This window comes from Equus caballus, chromosome 19 (genome assembly GCF_041296265.1).
Source record: "Equus caballus isolate H_3958 breed thoroughbred chromosome 19, TB-T2T, whole genome shotgun sequence".
Taxonomy (NCBI): Eukaryota; Metazoa; Chordata; class Mammalia; order Perissodactyla; family Equidae; genus Equus; species Equus caballus.
This window is the reverse complement of record NC_091702.1, coordinates 38397321-38424058: the sequence shown is the minus strand read 5'-3', so window position 1 is coordinate 38424058 and position 26738 is coordinate 38397321. Positions and strand designations below refer to the sequence as shown.

General features: G+C 37.6%; 1 protein-coding gene across 2 annotated transcripts; it reads left to right on the top strand.

Annotated features, from left to right (window-relative positions):
- Positions 1–8455: 8455 nt before the first annotated feature.
- On the top strand, positions 8456–19368 carry GMNC (geminin coiled-coil domain containing). Of its 2 annotated transcripts, XR_011428792.1 has the most exons (6): positions 8511–8904; positions 10589–10763; positions 12352–12440; positions 13342–13458; positions 15242–16132; positions 18433–19368. XR_011428792.1 is itself a non-coding variant. In XM_014732813.3 (5 exons), exons 1-5 carry the CDS (start codon positions 8902–8904, stop codon positions 15863–15865), a joined length of 1008 nt encoding a protein of 335 aa, XP_014588299.1. In that variant the 5' UTR covers positions 8456–8901; the 3' UTR covers positions 15866–16380. The 2 variants fall into 2 exon arrangements, 1 of the variants encoding a protein (XP_014588299.1); XM_014732813.3 differs by lacking the exon at positions 18433–19368 and having other exon boundaries at positions 8456–8904; positions 15242–16380.
- Positions 19369–26738: the final 7370 nt, after the last annotated feature.

The window sequence follows — 26738 nt, the reverse complement described above, 5'->3', positions numbered from 1 at the left end:
CTATGTCTGTTTTGCTCCTCACTGTATCCCCAGTACTTATAAAATGCAGCGTACAATGCAAGAGGCTCCCTTACTTTTTGAATGAATGCCTGCTTGCATTCACTAAATAACCTCCCCACTTTCGGGCTTTGATGGAATACTTCTAAGGATGGGGAACCCACTACTGCTTAAGGAAAATCATTTCTTTTTTGACAACTCTATTAAAAGCACCTTCAACTGTTGGACATAAATCTGTGTTCCTGTAATTTCTGCCTTATGTTCTGTTTTGGCCTCTGACTTTACGCAGAATAAGCGATTCTTGAGGGTCATCGAATATGTAGGACTTTCTCTGTTCCGCACATACCTTGCCAGGTAGAATATAGTCACATTTACAATGCAAAAGAAATAGTGCAAGCGGATGCCTGCAGGGAAACGGTTAACTGAAGAAGAGCAAAAGGTGATAGGCCAAAATTTCTTCCACAAAGAGCAAAAGTAAAATATTTAACTTGTGGTTTATTAGCCTCCGTAAAGCAAAGAATTCAGTGACCCTGTTTTCACATTCTCCTTCTGTTCTGATCGTCCACCTTTGGGACCATTTTCTCCTTATATTCTTTTGAATTTGCTTATTAAATTTTGCATTTTATGCAAGAAATTGTCATCTACTTACCTGTGTAGTTTTCAGTTTTCTGGAAATCCTAGTCTGTTTACAATCTGAAGTTCTTGGTGACTTTAACTTTTCCTTGAACCCTGATAAGTGATGACTTAGTGTGACATGACCCTTGAGGGTCCTGCACTCCAAATTCTCTTTTTTTCCCTAAAGCTTAAGCCCTTAAGACCTGGGCTGGACTCATATCCTCTCACTAAATGTGCTCTTCCTGCTTACCATGACTAGTTCTTAGGACCAAGTACCCTGAGAATAGAGGAAAAGATGCTCTAGGAATGGGGATTAGCAGTGATGTTACTCTGCCACCAACATTCTCACCCTCTGCTGCCTCTTCCTGTCTTCCAAATCACCCTTCCTCCCAATGGAAGTTCTACCAAATCTCAGCAAAACTATCCCGGTTACAAAAGGGCAAGGAGTTCTCTGTCCCTTTAAAGATATGCATGGAAATTAATCACAGAGACAAACTTCTAATCTCAAAATAGTGTTGAATTGTGACATCTTATCATTGGAAATAATTTTAAGGAGCATATCTTCTTGGTTACCAGTGTATCAAGAAATAGAAAATATCTGAGATTGCTGGTAATCCAGCCTCTTTGTGAATTCCTCTAGTGACCAAGAGCTCACTACTCACAGGATATCATGGTCTACCTTAACATAGCACTGAGTCTTAGGTATGTCTTACTCTTTTAAACTAAAATCTGGCAACTTGTTAATTCTCCATACTGGCACTAGTTCTCTTTAATTTCTTCAATATTTTTGTCTGAATTTGAAGATTATAATCTTAAACTATTTAATTTTCTCCTATAAATCAAGAAAAAAAGCAAACCTCAAACCTTCTCGTATTTTATAAACTTTTTATCTTGATGTCAAAGTCCTACTAAGTCTTTAGAGTTTTTAGCATTTTGGAGCAATGCACTATTTAAATAAAGTGCCTATTTTGTTGTAAAGTATTTTTTCTCCTCTCTGTAGATTTATAAGATTTTTAAAACAGTTTTGAGTTTGTGAGGAGAGAAGAAATAAAGCATTTTTCTGCTCCCACTTCACCCCTCACCCTGCAAATTTGAAAAGTAGAAACGTGAAATACTTGTTTTAATCAATATTCACACAGACATTATCTATCAATACTGTTCAAGTTGATTTAATTTTAAATATGATGCTATTCCACAAAAACGTATCACTGATGATCATCTGCATGATTTCATATATATTTGCATAACTTTTTTCTGATTATAAAAACAAAATATGTTTCTTGTAAAATTTCGGGAATATACAGGAAGGTGAAAATAGAATCATAATCACAGTTCTCTTACAAAACAATAAACATTAACATGTATATTTCCACTTTATTTTTCATTTGTATGAATATACTTATATGCATTTTAATATAGTTAACATACTGTTGTTTGTCCATGTCTTTAACTTTTTCTAAAAAGATTTTCTATGGATGCACAATCCACACTATCGACATACTGTAATTTTTGGAAAGAGTCTCATTATTGGACATTTAGAAAGTTTTTACAAGTGTTTATTATACCGACATGATGAACAAAGTTGTACATTACTTTTGCTCAGATTTATTATTTTCATGAATTGACTTTTTATGTTTGCTGACAGAGGATAGAGATATTTTAAAGTTCTTCAAATATATTTGCATATGGCCGAATTTCATATATGTTTTTTCTCCTAGTTACTTATGTTTCATTACAAAGCATATAATTATTTCTTCATATATGTATGTGTGTGTGTGTGTGTGTAAATAACACTTCTTTCTTTCTTTCCTGAGCTAAGAAACAAATAATCAATAGATACAAAGGACAGGTACATAGAAATAAAAGTTACCTTTATCACTTAAAAAAAGAAGCTTTATTGTCAAACATGAGTTATATTTGCCGCTTTAATAAGCTTCCTAATATGCATTTCTGAATGATACAGATTTACTTGCCCTAGCATAGATGACACTGGCCAGCCACACACAACTCAAGTTGGGACAAAGTCTTCCCTGAAAGCTTTCTTCAAGGGGAAGCAAAGGAATTATGTGTCATGTGGATGCTGACATTAATGTGGATTACACACTTCTTTACCTTTTGCAATCTCACCAGTCAAACAAATCTCTTCTCATGGGAACTGTTGCCCCTTATAGAAAAGTGAAGAGTGGAGAATGTCTGTTTCCCAACATCTTTACATTTCCATCTGGAAGTATTTCAAGGCAGTGGGCTTCATGGATTCCTACAGATACATGCATATGTATATATGCAAATACATAAATGTGCACTTTTATACACATCTAGATAGCTAGATAAATACTAAAGAACGCACAAAGAATAATTGCTCATAAAATTTTTTAAAAGATGCAGTTATGCAATCTGCCACTTGAGTTTTTACCAGTTGTGTTCTAGGACGATAAACAATTTTTTAGAGCTTAGTCAATTTGCTTGCTTGTCTTTTGGTGTCTTCTTACTTATAAATGAAGCTACTGGAATTTATTTGTGTGTTTAAGCTCATTGGCTAGGACTTGGTCATGCAGTGCTAATACGGCTGTTCCAGAGGTGGCTTCTGGTTGAATGAAGCGAAATAAGATGATCTGTGCTGTCTTCACCAGGGCCCTCTCTTTCTACATGCACAGAGGACTTCGGAGTTTTACTTTATTGCTGGCATGGTACTTTACTCATATTTGAATGCCTCTGTTCATTCATTCTAATGTCATTTAGGATTATTATTTCATAGCAATTATAATTCTCTGTTTTTCTCAGATTGTTTTTGAATGTGTAAATGCTTCCACTGACTAGAGGTTGGCATTATGTTTTCATTTTGTGAAAAAGAAATGTGGAAAACAGTTTGGCAAGAAACACTCAAATTTCATTAATACAAATTTCAAATAAGTTTCTTTGATTTAATTGTAAACAAGGTGATTTTTCCACAAATTATTGGGTTAATAAGAATTCAGTTAACATTTTATAGATGTTATAGATGACAAATATATGGAATTATAACTTCACTGTAGCTTAACATTTTGTATCTAAATATATTTCTTTGTCTTCTTTTCATGAAATATGTCACGTTATTTCAGGTTCCCTGATAATTCCAGGACTGGAAGGAATCAGGCCACAGTTGTCCTGTTTTGCTATTGTACTCTGAACTAAGCTTTTTAAAGAAACCAGGCATGGATATCTTTATTTCTCTTATCTTCAGGATAAAATTGGATGCCATAGTCAGTGCCAATTCACCTTTCAGGTCTTTAATCGCTAGTTGGAAATCCATCCACTAACCTCTCCATCAAAAATCCTTAAGAGAGATTTCAGGAGCAATGAAGGGAGAGGCCTAGTTTATGAATATACCAGTGCTCCGGAAGCAGAAACGCATTCTATTTCAAATTATAGTTAGACTAGCACATCTCTGTTGTATAGTAATCATAATAACTCACTATTTTGATTATTTTCTAATGTAGTTGGACTAAAGTAATGAGGCATAGAGTTGTATTTGTTTTGTTTTATTTGGGATTCCACATCTCTAATGCTGTTGTAATGTCAAGCTAATTTCACTGCTTTGCATTTATTTTTATAGAGTATTGAGATTATTTTATTCCAGTTGGGCAGATGAGCTACCACAGAGAGGAGATTCTCAACCACTGCAGCAAGGCATGATGAGTTAGAGCCTTGGAGGTATTGATGCTCTCTGTCCTCATGGTGGCCTGATAGGGCCTGGGAGAAATGGGATTCCCGTGCCTATCAACAGCCAGAATAAGCCTCAACTATTTATTCCAGCTGGCCCACAAATATTACTTTTAAGCACCGTATTATGAGAAAAGCCAGACAGCAGCTCTACAGAGGGCAGAAAAGGTTTGCCTCACTTTGTGCAGTGAATACAGATCTGCATCCATTGGCTAGTTATCCCTCAAAGATGAAATAGATAGTTGCTATTTGAAAGCTATACCCTTAGACTTGAGAATATTCAAATTTGTGAATATCATTATAGCACACAATTTTCCTTAATATAATACAATCAAATACAACTGAAAAATTAAGCAATCACTTAATGAGTCAATAAATAAAGAGCTATGCCACAACTAGAAGGACCTGGAACTAATGATATACAACCATGTATCGGGGGGATTTGGGGAGATAAAGCAGAAAAATAAATAAATAAATAAATAAAGAGCTAAAGCTGGTTATAAAACTATTGAAATTGATTCTGGCTGAAACATCCAATAAACCAGTATCCTAAATCTCTCTTTCCTCCTCACTCTCTCAATTCTATATAGCGCTAATCCAAGTCAGGCCCGAATTGAACATTTCACTCTTTAATTTATCCAAGGCCTTTCTCTTTTCTGCCTAATAACCTGATATCATTTTCTCAAGCTTATTTTTTCATTCCTGTTGCCAGAATTAGCAGGTGACTTTCTTTCGTATACCTCTTGTTCGTGTAGAAACAGTTTTTGCCACTGCACAAGTTATGGCACATGTGATGGTTACTAGAAGCTGTGCTGACATGTAGACGGCGGGGAGTCGACAAGGCTCTGTGCTCATTAACGTGACTGATTTCTGCACATCATTCTGGAGAGGCGAAATTCAAAACTATGCCTCAGCAAACTAAATGTGTCATTGTTCTCCAGATATGCTGAAATAAAACACGCAAATGTGAAATCTTCCAGTGTAAATCATCTACCGCACTGAATTTTCTCTAAGGGTTACGCTTTTCTTTACCTACATGTGAAAGTGGAAATGCTATCTTTTGATTGCCTGGAGATTCAGCTGTTGAAGCTATGGGAAAAGTCTATGTTTATAAAGAGAATTTTAAAATTGTTCTTTTATTATATATGCTACTGAGTTTACTAATGAGGTAATCGAATAAAGTGTCCTCCAGGGGTGAAATAAAAGAACATTCCATATGCCAATCTATTTATCTCCTTGGCCCACCTCTGATCACACTCTACCCGTTTCTGTCTGCGAACTTGGTTTGTGTGCAGGTCAGATTACCTCCTATTTTGTTATACCTTTGCCCTGGCAGGAGGCAGTGCCTGAGGCAATAATTGGGCTGTTATTAGCCACCTTCCTTTGAACACCACCCCTTCAGCCACAATACAAATGGCAGTTTTTAACTGATCATGTTGTTCATAGAAGAAAATGCATCTACATGAGTTGCAATCACTAAGGAAGGTGTACCTCTTTCTTTCATACATATGAATAAAAAATGGCCAAAGCGTTTCACTTATTGATTACTTGATTCATTTTTTAAAAGTCACCAAACAAAAAAAAAAAAATAAGGTTCATCCATAAGCAGTGGATCTTAAATAACAAGCTGTGCTTAAATCAGACGTTAAGAATTTGGAAATGTTCCCGTTAGTTTATGATTTCAGGACGCCTTCATCTTCTGATTGATGTTCAATTGTCGATAGCTCCTCATGTCTAACTTTACGGATTCTCTCTCCCACTAAGCTAAAGTAGTTAATGATTTATGAAACATTTGTGCGCCTAAAATCCACCAAAGCCTTGTAAAAAAAATATTTCTAGCCTTTAAAATAAACCTGTTTGATAAATGTAGATTTCATTTTCAGTTATTTTCAATAAGCAAGGCACAGCAGCATTTGTGTTCAAAGGGAGAGTCCTCTACACCTACCAATAATTCCTACTAGTCATGATGTAGGCAGTGAATTAGGAATTTTCAAGCATTAGTGATCAGCTCTTTAATAATCCTCTCAGGTAGGTATTTCCTTCCTCATTTACCAGAGGAGCTGAGGATTTAATATAGCCCTAGGTGATTCAATCTCAGAACGTAGAGCAGGAATTTGAATCTAGATATATTTGGATGCAAAGCCTATGTCCTTTATTTTCACACCATGTTTGCACAATTGCCCATTTTAAGTCATTTTTAGAGTCAAAAAAATTGTATCTTCTAGAGGATCACATGTCTCCTTTAGGATAATTTCCAAAAACAAAACAACTTGATCCTCCTTTTTCTGCCCCGGAGTGCATCATAAACCTAATTAAAGTTTTCTTGGCCCCAAACAAGATCATTGATTCTTACAGCCTAAATGGGTTTGATTTGTTTCTCCCTTCATCTCAGGGTCGTATTGCCTGGGCATCCTTGCCCCTGTGCAATGAGAGCAAGAGGGGACTAGTCTCTCACATCGCTCACTGAAATAAGTCATGTCAAGTAACCCAGGCAGTATCTTCCAGGCAGTGATCCCCAAACCTGGTACTATTCACTCGAAAAAATGTTTGTGAATAAACAGTGTTGGAGCAAGAGAAAGGGAACTTATCTAGTCTGGTACTTTCCTCCTCTTCCTCTTCCATTCCTTCCTTAATTTTGGACACATAGCACTTAATAAGCATCTGCTTTGTCACTGCTACGCGCTATGGATGATAAGTAAAATACAAGGCAGAATAATTAAACTTCAAAACTGGTTTAGAGCAAGGTCAACGCCAGCCAGAATAAGTTTTCTCAGTTCCTTCACCCTGTCTGTATTAGTTTGCTACGGCTGCCATAAGAAAAACTGCAGACTGGGTAGTTTATACAACAGAAATTTATTTTCTCACAGTTCTGGAGGCTAGAAGTCCAGGATCAAGGCATTAGCAGGGTAATCAGTTTCTCCTTGACTTGCAAATGGCCATCTTCTTGCTGTGTCCTCAGATGTCCTTTTCTCTTTGCAAGCCTTTCCTCGTGTCTCTTCCTCTTATAAGCATGTCAGTTTTCTGGATTAGGGCAACACCCAAAGGACCTCTTAACCTGTATCGCCTCTTTAGAGGCCCCATCTCCAAGCACAATCACACTGAGTGTTAGGGACTCAACATATGAATTTTGGGGGAACACAATTCAGTCCATAACGATCCCCATTACATAAATGGCTATATGCAGTGGCAAGAAGTCAAAGAGAGTCGAAAATCATATATATGGTAATTAGGAGCATGGATGCTGGAGTCAGAGGTTAAAATCCCCAGTCTGCCACTTCCTAATTGTGTTAATATTGTGTCAAATTTCTTAACCTCAGAGCTTCACTCATCATCCTTTAACACACGGACAGTAAGAGGACCTGCCTCCTAGGGTTATTGCCAGTTGAAATAAGAATTGGCTACTAGTAGTAGAGGAATGGTTTTAAAAGATGGTATTACTCCTCTTTCTTCTCTAGATATAACACCATATTGTTGTGAGAATAAAATGCAAGAGAAAAGATGATGGGAGGCTGGCCCGGTGGCACAGTGGTTAAGTTCGCATGTTCTGTTTCAGCAGCCTGGGGTTCGCCAGTTTGCATCCCCTGTGCAGACCTACGCACTGCTTGTCAAGCCATGCTGTGGAATGCGTCCCACATGTAAAGTAGAGGAAGATGGACACAAATGTTAGCTCAGGGCCAGTCTTCGTCAGCAAAAAGAGGAGGATTGGCAGTGGATGTTAGCTCAAGGCTAATCTTTCTCAAAAAAAAAAAAAGAAAGAAACAAGAAAAAGAAAAGATGATGGAAATAAAACACTTTAATTGAGAACCAGTAACACACTAATTTTTCTTAATTGTAATAATTTATTCTATTAATATATAGATTAATATATTATATATTAGAATAATATTAATATTATTAATATTATTCTAATATATATACGGGGAAAATGAGACACATCAAATAGAAGGGGAAAAAGAGGCAATCAATTCACAACGTCATACAGAAAATTGATATTTATCAAGTAGCCAGAAAACACACAGGAGCAGCCTGCTGGATGGGCTTTTCCAAGTGCTGCCCTGATCCTTGAGATGCGGGTTTGGCCTTTTCCTGACCCTGCGCCCTGGCTGGCACTCGGGCCGGCGAGTCCGCCCCGCCCCGCCCCGCCGCGGCGCGCCCCGAGCGAGAGCCAGTGGGAGCTGCGTTCGCCCCGTCGGGCCGGCAGAGCGCTCACGGCCAGCCCCTGGCTCCCGGCGCCCGGTCGGCACGGCGCGGGGTTTGAAGCAGCGCCGCGCACCCGGAGGAGGAGCGCCGTGGGCCCTGCCCTGGTCCTACTGCCGGGTCCCCGACCCGCAGGTCCCAGGTCCCGGCGCGGCGGTCCCCATGAGCGCCAGTGACTTTGGCTTTAGCTAGGTGGGTCGTCACCAGGATGACAGCCTTGCACCAAATCAGAGGGCGGCGCTCGCCGGGAGCCCCGGGCGTCACCCGGAGCTCCCGCGGATTAGAACTCGCCTCTCCTAGCTCCTCCCCTCAGTCCCATTTAAAGCTCCCACGGGCTTTACCGAAAAAATTAAGAGCGGGCTCAGTTTCTGCAGCGCCTTCTTCCACTGCAAGATGGTAAGTGAGGGGCTGGCGTTAGCCCGTCCGCTGGCGAACCCTGGGGGCTCTGAGACCTTTCGTTTAGAATTCTTCCACCCTGGAAGCAAGATTTCTCTGCTACCTGCCAATCAAAACAGGTCTTCTCTGCTGCCCCATCTCCCTTTTCTTCTCTCCTGTCTTCTCCAGGCTTTCTCTTTCTCTCTCTTTCTTATTCTCGATCTTTCTTTCATCCTTTTGTCGTCTCTATTATATCTACATTCTGTACTTTCTCCCAACTTTCTCTTCCTCTTCACCTGTACTCACCTTTTTTTCCATCTCTTCTTCCAGATTATGCGCATATTTGCAAACACTTGACCTTGAACTAGTCTAGGCGTATTTGGGGTTTCTTTTCTTCTCAGGTGTCAATTGCGTAATAGCTCATCTCTGATTCCGATAATAACTTCAGGGAAACTGCCTACAAACATGCTTTTAGAATAAAAGAAAATAGAACTTGATACACTTTTGGCTGAATTTCTTTGGTGTGCACTGCCCAAGCTGGACTTGCTTCCAAACCGGACTTTTTCAAAACTAAGCTTATCGGGACCATTAACAAAGTGTGACTTAATTGACTTAACTTTTCTTTCTCCTCTTCTTGTTTTCTCTCTGTGTATGTTATGCCCAAGAAAGTCCTCAGGTCAACAAAAGACTTGTAATGGTCAATAAAGACTTTGTCCAAAGCTGGACTGTGCTGAAATGATTGACTTTTACCTGATTAAACATTGACAAATAATTAAGAATGGGCTGTTGTACAAATTAACCCAGGAAGGCTGTATACCTGCTCCTGCCTGGACATTTGGAAAAACTGTGTGTTTGAGGTTTGAGGAGTCAAGGGCAGCAGACACTCACTGGCTCAGAACGCAGTGGAGAGTGCGTGCCAGGCAGTTACTGGTGGCAAGATTGCTTCGGAAGGGCAGTGAGAACTACTGATGGAGAGACCTGGAGCTCGCTGTCTCTGCTGACTAACTTATTTTAGCTTTCGTTATATGTTTACTTGGAGTGGCTTATGCTCCTGTGCTTGAAGTTAAGCAAAACTTATTTAGTTATCTCTGGAGTATATGTATAGATATATATAGAGAGAGAGAGAGAGAGAGATATCTCACACCTTTCTGATCACCACAGGATCCGGCAACATTTAAAACCATAGGGAGGAGGGAGGAAGGAATGGGGCAAGTTTATAATTCAGAAACTGAGACTAAAATAAGAAGGTCATGTTCTGTCCATTTCAGCTTTAGCATTCTGGGCTTTGTGCCTTTCAAGGATATTGAAATATAATTAAGATATTTGTTAGAAAGAGCCAAATGGTTCTCATGTCTTCAAATTATTAAATAGAATTCCTTTTACTTTGATCCTGGGTAGCCTGTGAGATGACGCGGACATTGCAGTAGAGAATACTCTTGGATATTTACAAATTTGGTCCATCCAATACTAGCCTATTCTTTGCTGAGAGGGACTAAGGACGGTACTGGGTAAACCAAGGAGCTGATTCCCTTTTAATAATTGTGTGTTGACCACTCAAAATTAATCTGGGATCTATACTAGCACCTTTACTATTTTTGATTCACTGTGTGAAATTTCTGCATCTTTTTCCCACCCTTTCCCCACCTCCAAATTCCCATCACCCCATCTCCTGGGACCTCCCTACCCCTCGTACTGAATTTCACAGAACACGGTTCTGCCTTGCCAAGACCAGTACTTTGTAGGAGGCCAGAACTATAATTGCCCGTATTCCACTACAACGTCAGAATCTAGTGTTGACGTTTCCACGGAGACTCGGGTCTCTTTCTGGGCTGCTGGTCTCCTGGACAACAGAGAGCCCCAACAAGCACCACAGGCACAGGGTAAGTTCTGCTCTTCTGCTTTCCTAGTAGATCTGAAGCCCTTTTCTATCACCCATAGTTGCAAAGCATCATGGGCTGGATCTCTGTCGAAGGAGGGATGACATGGAAAGTATAAGAAAGCCCAAAGACTCTTGCATTTTACAACCTAAATAACCTGCTTTTTCGTACTTGCAAAATAGTGAAAATGGGATTCTTCCTATTGCCTGCTGGACAATATGAGTTTCTCCTTACACTTTACAGTAATGGGAAATTTCCAACTCACTAAGGGAGTTTGAATCAAAGTTTTGTAAACCATTCTAGTGGGATGCTTTTGTAGTCAAGATACCAATTGGAGCATTTCATAGTGGAAATTCTATGAACTGTATCTTATAAGACTAAAAAAAAATCCCTTTTACACAAAGAAAACTTCAACTTTAGAGGGAAGTATAACATTGATGGAAATTAATTTTGACCTGGGGTTTAGTAAACAATACTTATAAATATTAAAGGATTTTTCTGTATTCACTCAAGTTTCTGGAAAAACTCTCAGAATGTCAGAATGGAATGTCTTTATTGTTGGTTCTGCTGCAAGAGTTTTTTGAATTTGAGAAAAGATGCAAACAAACAAAAAGCCCCAAAATATTGAAACACACTTATATGTCAGGAAGAAAGTTATTCAGTTTTAGCTTTCTACCACAGGCAACAGAGAAAACAGAATGCCCAAGAATATGAAACTAAATGGTGTATAAAATTATATTCCTGTCTCCTTACTTATTATTCTACTTTAATCAAAAATATTTCAGTAATATTTCAGTTTAAATAGAAGAAGGCAATAGTCAGAACTTACTAGATGGCGAAAAGAAAGTCAAAGTAAACCAATTTAGCATGCCCAAGCCTTGTTTTTATTGGTAGGTATAGTGTGCTGTCAAATATGAAAAAAAATTTTTTTTGAAAAACATAAAAGACATATAGATAATGACATTTTAAATACATGACTTTGGGTTACAGTTCTGAGATTTTCATCAGTCTTTTAGAAAAGCCAAGTCCAAATTATTTTAAAGTAGAAAGTGCCAGCACATAGAATTCTGAGTAAATACTCTCCATCAGATTTAACTGACAGGCAGACAGAGATTTTCATCTGAGGATAAATGGTAGCATCAAAACTTGGATTTGATTCTAGAGCCAAATACTTTATTATCAAGCACTAAAGCTTAGAAAATAAGATAAAAACTTGAAAAAACTAGTGGAATTGCGTTATTCCTAGTGAGAGGAAGATCAATAAATATTTGAATGAATTAATAATGCAGATAGAACAGTCTTAATAAATTTAGTCAGCAGGAGTACATATATTAGAGAGGAATGTGACCTCTTAACTCCTAAAAATTCCTCTCTGTAACCACTTTGGCGTATAGTCTATAAATATTTGTTTTTCATAGTGTGCTTGCCCGTTCTAACAGCTTTAAATATTTTGTTTTCGTGGGTGGAGACAATAGCTATTTTTAGAAAGGTAATTGAACCTGTTAAACTTTCCAAAATCTTTTGGTGAGTTCTTAATTGCACACAAACTGCATGTGTGTTTTCTCAGTTTCCATTTGGTGTTTTCACATAGAAACATCCAGTGACTCAAATTTCCCTGTTCCTACCTTGTGTTCTTGGGAAGAGGCTCAGCTTTCCTCTCAGCTCTACAGAAACAAGCAGGTATGCATAGATAATCAGAACAATGAGACCAGCCATGTTCCATGCAGTCCATTCTTAATGTCCTTTGAAGTCACATTGCATCTTTTCCCTTGTTAAATTCATGTGTTGACTTTCAGTTTAGAACCAAAGTAGATATCTGTCCACAGAGCAATGAAAGGTGATCACTGGCACAGAAAACAACCACTACCACCACCACTGAAACCCTCTAGGAGGACCTGCAGTCAAGCCATGTCTTTGCACATTTTAGTTGTATGACCTCTTGAAGCCTCCTTTTCCTTGCCTATTGCAGTAGGTGCTGCCTACCTCAGAGGGCTTTTGGAGAGATCAAATGGTATGAGTGTGATGGTATTTTTAAACCATAAACATAGCCAGTCACTTGGAGAAGGAATTATGATTATAAAAGTTTTTGCAAAGATTGCTTCATTTTCCACCTTTTGTTGGCTGTTGTTCCTGAGGGAGTAATTTAATCTAGTAGATACACAACAGATCAATCTGAGGCTGAGAGAAGCCAACCCACCTTTTCCTTTCTTCTTTTTTTGATGTGCAAGGAAAGAGACCAGTCAAACTTTTCTAAGCACCTTTTTCTATATTTAACCAGTTGCCCGCAGCTCATTTTCCTACATACCTCCCCGATTCCATTGTGCTTACAATTTTGAAAGTCATGTAATCTCTTCCAGCACTTTGCAATGAATCTAAAATTCAGAGCACAGAACTGAACAGTCAGATGGTAGGTGGATGTAGGTTGCATTTAGGCATCTGAGGACGAGGGCTCCCTGAGGTTGAATTCATAAAATAAACAGAATGATAATCAAGTTTAAGCAGGTTAAGGATCAGTGGCATTATTGTAAGGTTACAAAGTCAATATAGTGGACCAGCCTTCACCATTGTCTGCTTTTTGCAGCTCCAGGATACTCTGGTGCAGAAGGAAGAAGAACTTGCTAGGTTACATGAAGAGAACAACCATCTCAGACAATACCTGAATTCTGCTTTAGTTAAATGTCTTGAGGAAAAGGCCAAGGTATGTAACTATCCCCTTGATAAGGACAGAACAGTGACGTGAGAAAGGAGACCATTTGGGTAAAACTCCTTGGTTAAATGTAAGAAGTGTACTAAGCAATTGTGCCTTGAAATGCATTTATTGGAAGGATGGATTTTTATGAAGGAAATAAAGCAGTTTTGCAAGAATCTTTATGTATCATTTCTCTGAAGTATCTAGATGGCAGATTTTAGCCATATATTACAAAAGGAGTTGTTTAAGAATCAAAAGCCAGGGGCTGGCCCCGTGGCCGTGTGGTTAAGTTTGTGTACTCAGCTGCAGGCGGCCCAGTGTTTTGTTGGTTCGAATCCTGGGCGCGGACATGGCACTGCTCATCAAACCATGCTGAGGCAGCGTCCCACATGCCACAACTAGAAGGACCCACAACAAAGAATATACAACTATGTACTGGGGGGCTTTGGGGAGAAAAAGGAAAAAAATAAAATCTTTAAAAAAGAAAAAAAGGAATCAAAAGCCAGTCAACGGAATTGCTGAGACAACAGAGGTTAATCTAAAAGACAGAGTTAGATGGATGGAACACTGGAGCAGGAATCAGAGCTGAGAGACATCGGTTCTTTTAATTATCTGTTGACTTGAGGTAAATCAGTCTCTCACTTAGGGCCTCTGTTACCTACATTTGTAAATGAATGGGCTAAAAGATCTTTTAAGACTCTTCGCAGCTCTAAAATGTTATGAGTATGGCTGGAGCCGAGATCTCTTGACTAGCAATTAGATATAGCCAATTGGATTATCTTTTAATGAATGTTTTTTCTTACACTTTTAAAACGAACTGTTTCTAACTCAAGGATGAATAGCTTGCCCATAGTCCCCTTTCGTTGTTCTTTCTTTCTTTGGGTTTTGTCTTTTTTATTATCTATTTTCCATTCTGTTATTATTGCTTCTACCATCAGTCTTGATCTTACTTCTAGACAAGCTACCTTATTTGATATTATTTCATCTATATTGATGATGCTTCTTACTACTCTTATTGGGCATAGCCTTTCAGAGAAGAAAGGACACTATATTTAATTCCTTCACAATTCAGTTAGCTGTGTTAAAAAAGGGAGCACATCTCAGAGTTATTGTCCTGAGCTCCTAACTCCACCCACCATTCTGTTAAAAAAGAACAGTTACTAAATTAGTATGGTATAAATTAGACAGATTTTTCTCTCATCCTCAATTTTGAGATATTTAGCATAATATAACAAATCCCACGGGAGTGCTATGAAAGTTAATGAAATAAGAGGAAGCAGTGTCACACAGTGTTTCAGTCAGTGGTTCTGTCTAGATTTAGATGGCTTAGGTTTAAATCTAGGCTGCGTGACCCTTAGCAAGTCACTAATGTGCCTATGTCTCAGTTTCCTCATTAAAGGAGATTTTGATAGTGCCTATATAAAATGAGATCATGCATGTAACCAATGTTCAAAACAGGATAGTTGCTATTATTGTCATCATCATGATACTCATTACTTCCCTGAATTGAAATTTGTAAAGACATCATTTACTCCTTTCAACTTTTAAATGACTAATAAAAAAATATGAATTGGAGTTTCTAGGTGGTAACTTGTCCCATAGATTTTAATTTTGAAACAGAAGCTACTTCAATCAGTTATACTTGCGTGTGTGCAAAAATAAAAATTTAATCAAATTTTCTAAGGAATTAAGATGACTAGCAAATATTTGAAGGTGGTGTAATTAGGCAACAGTAAAGAAAATGATCTTAGTTGATTATCTAACTGTATATTTTCAAATATTCCTTCCCCAGAAATTGCTGTCATCAGATGAGTTCTCCAAAGCATGGGGAAAGTTCAGAAAGGGGAAGAGGAAACCCAAAGAGCAAAGATATTTTCCTCCTGAGATCCCCCATCACAAAAATGCCAAGAGAAACCTCTCTAGTGAATTTGCTAACTGTGAAGAACAACCTGGGCCCCCTGTGGATCCCTGGGTCCTTCAAACACTTGGGTTAAAAGACCTCAACACCATTGATGACACCTTATCAGCTAACTACAGTGCCCTCTCCTCTCATCCCACAAGAATCATCAGCACGTTTCCCCAGTTCCCAGATGATGCAGTTGATTATGAAAATGCTCCCCAGGAGGATCTGCCAATTGACTACGGAGGTGACAGACCAGCCCCGTCGCACAGCACTGCCAGCCACAGGGAAGATTTTCCCTTCCTTTCTCAACTTTCAAATCCACCAGGAGGGCTGGAAACTCTTCCTTACTATGCTTCTGATGTGTCACCCAATAAGACGGAGATGGCCTTTTCCACATCCCTGAGTCCTCACTGTAATGTGAAAACTCATTCCTTCCACCAGGGTCAAGCCTTTGTTCGTCGCGATGAAGACGGAGGCTGGAAGTTTACCTGGGTCCCTAAACAGTCTCAGTGACCCCTCTTCTATCACAAAGGACTGCCGCGAACTCTGTTTACAAAGACCTCTCTTGCACTTGAACCTGACTATGTGGAATACGGAAGCTATTGCCCAGACTGTTTCCTGCCACTTTAAGTGTCACTCTCAATTACCCACTTAAATCTGCAGAGAATAGGTTCCAAGAATCCATAATGAAACATGCCTGCTCTTCTTTCACCTAAATTTGACTTGTTTACGCAGCAACACCTGCTGTTGACTTCCTCCCTTTGCCCTATACTTGAAAAGGTATTTTCCGATTGCCTGAATAGTCCTTTGAGACCTACCTATGCTGTCCTAACTATAATGGGTCTGACAGCTTTTCCTCTTTCATCAAGTGGTCTAAGTGTTCGCAGAGTTCACCCTTCCACCTGTCTCCCTCTCCTGCTCCTCTTCATTTCTGAAAACTGCCTTTAGAATGAGTGCTATTATTGCTCCAACTGCCTGTTATTGAGTGTTCAAATAGCTGAGGATGGGGTAGAAACAAGTGTCTTTGCCCATCACCATTTGAAGACATAATGAGAGTAATGTCCTGTGTAGATGTGAGTAATGTTATGTGTAGGGCATTTCAGTAAGTTGAGTGTCCCGCAGTAGAGTTGACAACGAGTCTCTTCTAACAGCTATGACTCTACTGATAAGCAATACCACTCATAAAAGATGAAAGAGAATTAAAATTACTTCAAAACAGCCCGTGGTAGATCAGCTTCCATAGGCATCTGACATTGTGTCTTTAACCAACATGGCTCAAGCAAGAACATTTTGAGGGACTTGTGGTAAGAGAACGAGTCATCACCCTAAACTACTCAGATGCTGACAAACTTCTATTCTGTGAAAGTATAGTCCAGCCTAGCCTGGCACTGTCTCACTCATTCATGTATTCACTTTTTCATTCATCAACCCACCCTAAATTTCTGTAGAACACCTACTAGACCAGGCACTGTGCTGTGGGATGGTGATAAAATGTCACCAAGTTAGACACTGTAGCCACCCCATGAAACTTAGAGCCGCTCATTTACTGTGACCTTGAGAAAGCTAGTTCCCTGGCGTGAAGATTCAGTTTTCCTAGCTGGAGAATACAGAAGTTGGACTAAATAATTACTAGCATTCTCTGAATTGAGGCTGGTTGCCATCAGCTTTACTCAAACACTGCCATCCCAGGTCACTGTTGTCTTCAGTTCTGATAGGCACTGCAGATATGTTGGGTAAACTTTATAAACAATTGAAAACAAATGTGAACCATTTGTAATTAACACTAGAAATCGTTGCTCTGATCACAGTATTCTTTTCCTGGTAGGAGCCTGTTTTACAGGTGAATTCAGTCAGTCAAGCTGTGTGAGAATAACTTGCATCTAAAAAATAGAGACATTAATTTTTAAATAAATGTGCATAGATTTAATGCAAATGTTGACATCAAAGATTTCTCTCTTTCTAAATAAAAATAATGTATTCTTAGTGCTCATGCTAGTTCTCCTTTCCAATCCCCCAAGCTCCCTATCCTTCCCAGAATAATTTACACATCAAAGATGTGCTCCTATGTTTTTTTGGACCAAACTTCAGTTAATGATAAAATCCACCATGTTGAATGTCTTTCCCATTTTTGTCTTTTCCACATCTCAATAAGCCACCTTGTGCAGTCATTGCCTGAGAGCGGAAGGGTGCTGTTTGACATTCTTTGTAATGAAGACGTGATTTGTTGCTATTGCTGTTTGGTTTTTGCTTTATTTTGGTGATGTGAGCAAATAATATATTTTATAAACTTTTGTTACCACCCAGTTTTCTTTATAATCTGTGAAGAAGAATGCAAGATATTAATTCATATTATCCTCTGGAGTATTTTCATGACTTAGGAAGAGAGAGAACACATTCTATGTTCTAAAAAAACCAAAAAAAATGCCTAGTACATTCTAGTACGTGTGCTCCTGGTGTGGGTGAAATTTATCTCTTTTTAAAATAGCAACTTTAATAATTAGAATTGGCTTTGTTTTAATACATTAGAAATCAAGAAAGCAACATAACTGTTTTGAAAGTCTAAATGATGAAACTGTAAAACGAAATTGATCAGTCAACAAATATTTGTTTTGCATTTTTTATGCACCTTATCATGTGTTATGTACCATGAGGAAGTACCCAGGCTTAGCACGGTGCGTTTGGTACATAAAACAAAGCCACAAAAAATGTAATAACTTTTAAACGAAACTTGGTCTCAGCCTGGTTTTAAGAAATTATAGCACATTTGTGGTAAATTATGATAACTTGCTCTGGTTATATGGAAGAAAATAACCACATCTTTTCACAATCATATCTACAGACATTTGATATTCATTTGAATTATATATAGAAAATTATTTTGTTAATGTTTAAAAAGTTACAAATTTCTCTCACCTGAGTATATGTGCTAACTTTTGGGGTATTACCATACCCCTCCAGTAAAACACAGTTAATATTTTACTAATATAAAGTGAGAAATAAAAATTAAATACTTTTGTGATTGTGATGAATATTGTTATATTGTGCATAACGTTTTCTAATAATGGATTTTCTTCTCCTAGGTTTTAACCATAATCCTGTTGATTTGCACCTCTTTTGTATGATGCGTGTGGCCAGACTACTCTCTTCAGCATTTAGGGTTTAATGGTTCTTTCTCTTATCCAGGATACATTAATGAGGCTTTTAGATGTTAAGTGGCCTAAAGGGTCAAATGCCTTGTGCGTACAGCACTCTCTTACCTAACCTCCCATAAAAATTAGAATCTAGTATCAATTTTTAAAATTTGATGACATTTCCAATGTCCTCTGATCATCTGAAAATAAATCAAACTTGTATCTCACCAGTATGTGAAAAATTACACCAATTGGAAAACCTCACTTAGGCAGGTGGCATTTAACGCATGGGATTATTTAAGTCTGCAGTGATACTAAACTATAATTTTAAAACATTTGAAGAAAAGAAAGCAGTGAGCCAACAAAAAGAATTTCTCTATTTGATCTATTTCAAGAAGACAGAAATTTTCTTTTAAAGTATGACAAATCAGTTCAACAACCGACCCACATGATAGGAGCAGAGGAAAGTGTGGAGTTAATACATCCAGTCACAACATTTGATAAGTTTACTTCTGTAAAGTTGAGATACACAATTTTACATTTGTTTCAGTTACCAAAAGATTTGCATAAGGTAAATATTAAATACACCATTTTTCTTTATTTTTCACTAAACCAAATGAAATTGGTTTACAAGCTACAATTATATGGTATATTTCTTAACGTATTTCTCATATTATTATCTACATTTTTATTACACGAACATAACCAGATATCCAGTTATAATTCTTACATTGGCTATTCTATAAATGTAAAATGTAATTTAATGCTTAATATTTTAAATGATTAGTATTTGTTTATGATTTAAACTATTTCTAATAATATGGAAGAGTCAATTTTGTAATGAATTTATGTCTAGTAAATAAATAAATAAATGACAAAACCTTATTTAATCCTACTTTTGGCCCTTATTTTAGAAAGGCTTTTCAGTGAATGGAGCAACAGACTAAGAAAAAGTCTTCTTTACTCATTTCTGCCATAAATTTTACGTCATAAAAAATGCATATTTTAATTGCCAACTAGTGGTATGATTAATAACTGAGGCACTTATTCAACAGATATAGTCTGTGTTAGGCTCTGCAGAAGATATAAAGATGAAATATGTGCTCAAGCTAACTTTAAATGAGAGAAACATAACTGGAACATGTTTAATCAAAGCAAGGAAATAATTAACTCTCATAATTGAAAAGTTTGTGCTTCAGATATGGGTGGATCTAGGTGCTAAGGCAATTTTGTCAGGAGTCTGGTTTGGGATCTAAAGGAAGGCTGATGACTAGGAATGGATTCTGAATGGTGTTGATAGTACTCATCACACGAAAGCATGACAGAAACCAGGATGGGATAAGCAATGTGAACCTGAAGAGCAGCAAGCTATACCCCATAAGCTCTTCTCTAGTTTTGTGACATTCTCCTTGTCCTTCGTATTATAATCCCATAAAAATGAATAAAGCCTCAGTTAATGTTCCAGGCTGGTCTCAGTTACACCATAAGGAATTATAAAAATATCAGCATGTCTACGTATGAAAATTGTGAGAAGATATTCCCTGAGGCCCTTGTTTAGGCCACATATCCCTCAGGGGAAGATTAATATTAAGAGAAATTATTCAAAACTTGCATATCAGACCAGTAACTCATGACTACATGAAGATTTTCCTGTTATCAGTCATGGATAACCTGGATTTCATTTAGTTTCTTTACAGAGATATTCGGGTTTTTTTTCTTGGACAAAACTACACCTAAACCTCACTCACTCTAAATGACCCTTGAATATGGATGTCATCAGGACAGGTTATTGGAAACCTCTTACAGCATGAGGTAGGCAACTTGATTCCCATTTCATAGATGAGAAAACTGCCTCTGAGAGTTCAATGGGTCATATTATAATAAGTGTCTGGGGCCCAAGGTAAACCCTGGCACTGACTTTAGATCCGGTTCTCTCTCCAATATGTCACATAATTTGGGACCAATATTTGTGCTTACAGTCTGCAGTCTATTACAAGCTGTATGGGCTTGAGAGCCAGAGGTCTAGAAGTAAGGAGGAGTCTTAAATCTTTGTTTATAGTCATCAGAGTTTTAGTCTGAAGTCTAAGCCTCTCTTAACTCCATCATTACTGAAAGGAATTATTCACAAGAGACCTAATTCATCCTCTATCATTTCAGAAAGAAAGAAGTGTATAAATCGAAGACTACTGCAGAAATTTGGGACACAGAGAGTAGGACAGAATAGGTAAACTATTCATGGCCAAAAGTATTAATATGCTTCTTAAATGAAAAAGTCAGAAAAATTAAAAGGGAAATAAATCTCTGTTCCAATTTCTATACTGCTGCTAATACAAAGGCCTAACATAGCAGTTTATGTACAATGCTCATGAAGTCTCTCTCTTCCTCCCTTCGTATGGGACATAGATTTTTCACCTGTTCAAGTAAGCCATTATTCCCTTTCCTGACAATCCTTTTAAGTATAACTCTAAGAGAAAGTAAAATAGTTGAAAAAGCATATTTACAATGGTGAGCCTACTCCTTCTAACACATGGACAGCATGATATCTTCTCACTTTGGAAATCGGCAGTTAAATGACACATTTTCAGGGACATAGCAGATGGCTTTTTTTCTCATCTCTTTTCCACGTTTATAATCTGAAATAATAAGTCTTAGAAAGGGGGTTTCAAGGTAATTTCTCATTTCAAGAGAGTACTTAGTATCCAACGGCTGGTACCCCCGGGATAAGGCCCAGGATCTCAGATCCATCACTAGGAGCTTTCTAAAGGTGATGTTCCCTCAGGGCCCTCCAGTTTCTCTGAAGCTGAGAGCAGGGGAAGCCCTTTAACGAGCATGCAGTGAGAAGTCAGAAACCCTCATTACAATCAGGCAAAAGGTCAAAACACACCTTCCTTTCATTTTGGTCTCCTGAGGTGTGCCTCCTCACAACAGCCTCAGAGTCCTCCTTCTTCCATCCCTGGCCCACAGGGAAGTCATTGTGGGTGGAACCTGGAAGTGGCATCTGCACAGTGCAGTCCATGGGCCCCTCCCTCAGTAGAGCTGCGGGTGCACCCAGGAATCCCAGCCTCCTTTGGGAATAGAGCATCATGTTGCCAGACACTTAGCTTTTCCTTCTCTTGCTTTAAAGGACCATGAGTAGTCCACTTAGCCCATCCTATTACCCTTACTCACAATTTCTACAATAGTTTTAATTAATAGGCTGCTTTCTTTTCAAGTGATAGAGGATGAATTTGGTTTCTTATGAATCATCCTGTTAGCAACAAGGGGAGAAAAAATGCTAGAGATGCAGAATAGACCTCTGATGAATGTAAATAAATCCTTCCAATGACCTTGGAATGGGCTTCTGGAAGATTGTTTAATGTCTATGGTAATGATTAGGATTTATTATTGTAAGTAGATCAGCGTACAGACAGAGGTTCAGAGTCCCCTTCCCTAGGGCGCAGTGACGTTATGGAAAAGGGAAGGACGCTAGTGCAAAAAGTGGGTTCCTTAACTCACAGCTGTGTGACCTCGGGAATTAATTTAACCTTTCTCAGCCTCAGTGTACTCACCTATAAAATGAAGATAATGTCTGCCCCATCTATTTCATAAGTTTGTGAGATAATCTCATAATTTTTCAGAACCATGTATAAGTTCAGAGTCTGTTGTCTATCACAACCTTCATACAGAGTAAAAGTCCATTTCAATTTAATTCTTGAGAAAAAACTTCATACTTCATAAAATACATTTTAAAAGCAGTTATGCATATTTCTACTGATTCAAACTAATAAATGCTCACTGTTTTCCTATTATATTCAAAGCACAATTTTATGTTCCAGGGACTATGGTCCATGTCTTACAAGAGTTTACAATCGGTGAGTAGAGGGAAACCAGGAAAGGATCCATTGAAGGCATGAGGCCAGAGACAGTCATTGGTTATAAAGGTAGACTTGCATTAGTGGAGGTAGAAGTAGGAGGAGAAAAGGAGAAGAAAAGCTCAACAGGGCAAAATGTAAGAGCCATCCAGGAAATAATGACTAGCCCAGGTGGCTGCAGGTGGCTTTATTTTATAAAATAAAGTATCTATTCTTGGAATCCAGTAGAAATTTCTATAGAATAAGACACACTACGGCCTCTATGAATATTCTATTAATAAGAGAAGGGAGGTGACACATAGAACCGAAAAGAGTAAAGACAATAACTTCGATATTTTATTTGCATCCTTAAAATACAGCAATTCAGTCATCACCTTTCATGCTTATTTACATTGATATTACTATAGTAACTAGTAAAGGAGGTTAACTTTTTAAGATTTCTTTAAAAATACTCTCAATTTCTCAAGACTGAGTCAGGCAGACCCTACACAGACACAGGTATGAGGATGTAGGTGGTAGAAATTACCAGCTGTTCTTGATTCATATCCACCAGCTTTTGTTTCAAAATTCTAGGTTCTTTTTTACACATGCTGTTCTAAGATTTCTTTGAAGATCTTAAATGTACTTCATGTATAACATGAAGACTAGGGAGAACATATGGTAGTAGTCATCATATTTTTTGGAATATTCAATGAGAAGCGTGCCTACCCAAACTACTTTCCCTCTAGAAGAAGAAGAAGAGTGAAGAAATTTCCCCATTGGAGCCAAATCAAGGTATGAAGAGAATCATGTAAAGATTAGGAGAAACAGCAAGAGAGGGAATGGGAACTTTTGTTCCTCAGACTCCCACTGGCTGCAGCACTATGACTTTGGACGGCAGGGCAACAAAGGAGGAAGCAGCAGAGCAACCTGAACTCCCAAAGTTGTTCAAGGGAAGAGGATTCTTATGGTTGATCAAACACTGCAGAAGTTGCTGGGTTTGAGACATCTTGCATTTACCCCATTCGTCTTCCAGGCAGTGGGCATGAGAAGCAAGAGATCTAGGGTAGACATCAGGTGGTATGAGCTAGTTAGGGGAGTGGGGCTGTTAGAGGTAGTTAAACCAAAGCTATGTAGAAGTTCTTCTACCTAGAAAGACCTCACAAATATTTCCCCCAGGGAGCGTGATCCTACAATTTATTGTTCAAGCTGTGACTTTTCTTGTTAGTGACCAGCACTAAACTGGAAGGAACATTGGGACAATAGATATAACTGTAGATTATTGCAACTGAATCAGACATGTGTCCAACATATGTAGGAAAATCAGTACTTGGATGTCTTCCACGAAGAGGAAAACAGCAGCCAGTCATATTAGCCAGGAAAGCAACAACTATGAATAATAGTTGGCTAAACCTTATCTAGTTAGGTAGACATGTATTGAAATTAAAAGAAAGGGAAGCAGGAGGTATGTCAAGAATGGAACTCCTCCCTATTCTAAAGGGCCTTGAACCACAAAGTTAACCTACATGTTGGGGGAGAGGAATCAATTATAAGATTATCAATTCAATCAGTTATAAGATTAAAGTTTAAAATTCACCAGGACTTAGTTTCAAGAACAAAAGTGACTGAAAACGTGTGAGATGTACCCAAAAATAGAAAAGGTAATTCAGCACAGCAAGACTGAAGTCAGCAAAAGGGAAAAATAAAATCATTTCATGTTAATACTTCAATGAGTTGATGTCTTCCAGTAAACCACTCGCAAGTGATTGTGGAGAGTGAGAAATAAGTTGAATGGAGAAATGGAGTAGCCTTTTGAAATGAACTGGGTGGGGCTCATTTGTAGCTGGTAATCAAAATGTATAGCAAAACAAATTGAAGTTACTATGCATCATTTTTCTGCAATAATCAGGTGCTTATAAGCAATTCACAAATTACCAAAGAAATATGTAAAGACTAAAGAAGAAAAAAAAATAAATTTCCATAAATGACTTCAGTTAACATATTTGTATACACATTTATATATTTTGTATTAAAATGAGCATGGAAAAATTGTAATAAAAATATATATACATATAGTATGTATATATGCATATATATGAAGTATTATAACCTTTTTTTGTGCAACATTAACATTTTTTCAGGTTATTAAATTTTTTTGTACAACGTGATTTTCGATTAATACTTAGTATGGTTATTGTGTGAATATACTATAACTATTAACTAATTACCTGTCCTCAGATATGAAGGTTGTTCTCAATTTTCTTTATTATATGTAATGTAACAATGTACACTCCTATGGATCCATATTTTCACTGTCTAATTCTTGGAACTGTAGTCGCTTTGTGAAAAATGTTTACACTTTTAAGAATTATGACATAAATAGGAAAAAAAAGCCCCAGGCCTTATTCTCAATGCTCTATTTATATGAACAAGAAAGAGTTTGTGCTGGAGTCACAATGACTAAGCCCCAATCTCAGCCTTCAACAGCTTCTAGTTTTGAAGGACCAGAAAGAAATTCTTCAGAATCCTGTCCTTGAAGAATTTGTTGTCTCATAATGCAAAATCTCATGTCTAATATTAAACATTTGCAAATCTGCACTCGTTATAACTCTCATATATTGAAGGAAAATTCTGAAGAAATTCTCAAGAAAATTCTGATGGACATGGAAAATTTCACGTATTGATTGAGACATTTAATTAATGAAATTACTTCAATCAATAGGACTGCACCTAACTTTTTTATTAAAAGTTGTCATTGAGACTCCCTAAACCCTCTAGATGATTCTGTCAATAGATAAGAATATTGAATTTTGAGTTCTGAGTGGTTAATTTTAAAAATAATGAACACTCTTTTCTGATTATAGATGCAATCCATTCCCGTTTTCTTCAAGGATCATATTTTATGGGATAATTTATTATCAAGAGAAGAGAGGAACCTCCTATACATTGTGAATATCCACAATCATTGTGGATAACAAAGTAAATTAATTTGTCAACTCCACTTTTTCTTTTCTCCTCCAAAAACTTAGAAAGTGTAAAGAGTAGTGAGTTTTTAAAGTATCTTCAAATTCATTTATGCGTGTGAATATTTTAACGTGTCCCTTCTAGTTTTTTTATTTGCATAAAATATTAGACGGTTATAGCTCATCCAGAAATCTGAAGCAGTCAATTCATTTTTTCTCCAATGTTTTTTCTATCATCACTTGCAGATTAGTTTTTTCATCTAATGAAAGATAGAGTGTCAAAAAAATTTGCTTCCATGAAAAATATTGATTTTTTTAGTACTCAATTAATCATCCCTAAATTATAGTTTTATAAAAGTTCCCTTAATAATATACTGTATTTTTATATATGCATTTACAAACTTTACATTTCATTTTTATATACAAGGGAAATGACTTATGAAATATATATTAACTGGCAAAAGCAAAAGCATAATTATAACTTTATTACATGAAACAATTTAATAAAAATGTATACATAGGCAAAGCAAGAAACAGAAATGAGATAAACAATAAAAAGTGTTTTGAGTGGGGAGCAGTGGAGGAAAGGAGAACATCCAAACCAAAACAATTTGCAGAAAAGTTAAAGAGAGATAATAACCAAAGACAATGAACAGAGGTCATGGTGATGAACATGTGATGGATTTCCATTCTCCCAAAGCAATGAATCAAGTATGTGCGGTGGAAAGCAAAAAAAGTTATGTGACTGAGTTAGACATTTAGGCAACAAATACTTGAGTCATTTTTTTCCTAAGTGAAATGATGATTTTTTTTCTTTTGGTGAGGAAGATTAGCCCTGAGCTAACATCTGTTGCCAATCTTCCTCTTCCCCGCCCCATTCCCCGGCAAAGCCCCAGTGCATAGTTGTATATTCTAGTTGTAGGTTATTCTAGTCTTTCTACGTGGGATGCCGCCACAGCATGGCTGGATGAGTGGTGCTAAATTGGCACCAGGATCTGAACTGGCGAACCCCAGGCCGCCGAAGCGGAGTGTATGAACTTAACCACCTGGCCACAGGGCCAGCCCTGTGAAACGATTTTTAACTAAGGGGAAGAAGCATTCCAGATCCTTAGTTAATTAGAGCATTCTATTAGTCACCCAATTATGCATTCCTAATTTGTCATTATTTTCAAATAAAATAATAACCCTATTAAAATTAACATCAAAAGCTTTATTAACTAAATGTTAAGTATTATTTATGTTAATTGATTAAAGCAAAAAGCAGCCAGAGTCTATAATACACAATGATCAAAAACACTTGTGTGCATGCGTGTGGGTACAAAGAATGTGGAATGAGACAAAACGTTTTGAAGCGAAGAGGACTCAAGTTTACTTTGCTGTGTAGCAGGGAGACTAGGACACAATTTCCTTCCAGAATCTCAAAGGGAAAGCAGGGCAGAAGCTTTTATGTCATTTATGGTTT

Coding starts and splice junctions, on each gene's coding strand:
- GMNC (XM_014732813.3), top strand. Junction 12,441..13,341: donor AGCTCTACAGAAACAAGCAG/GTATGCATAGAT, acceptor TGCTTTTTGCAG/CTCCAGGATACTCTGGTGCA. Junction 13,459..15,241: donor GTCTTGAGGAAAAGGCCAAG/GTATGTAACTAT, acceptor TTCCTTCCCCAG/AAATTGCTGTCATCAGATGA.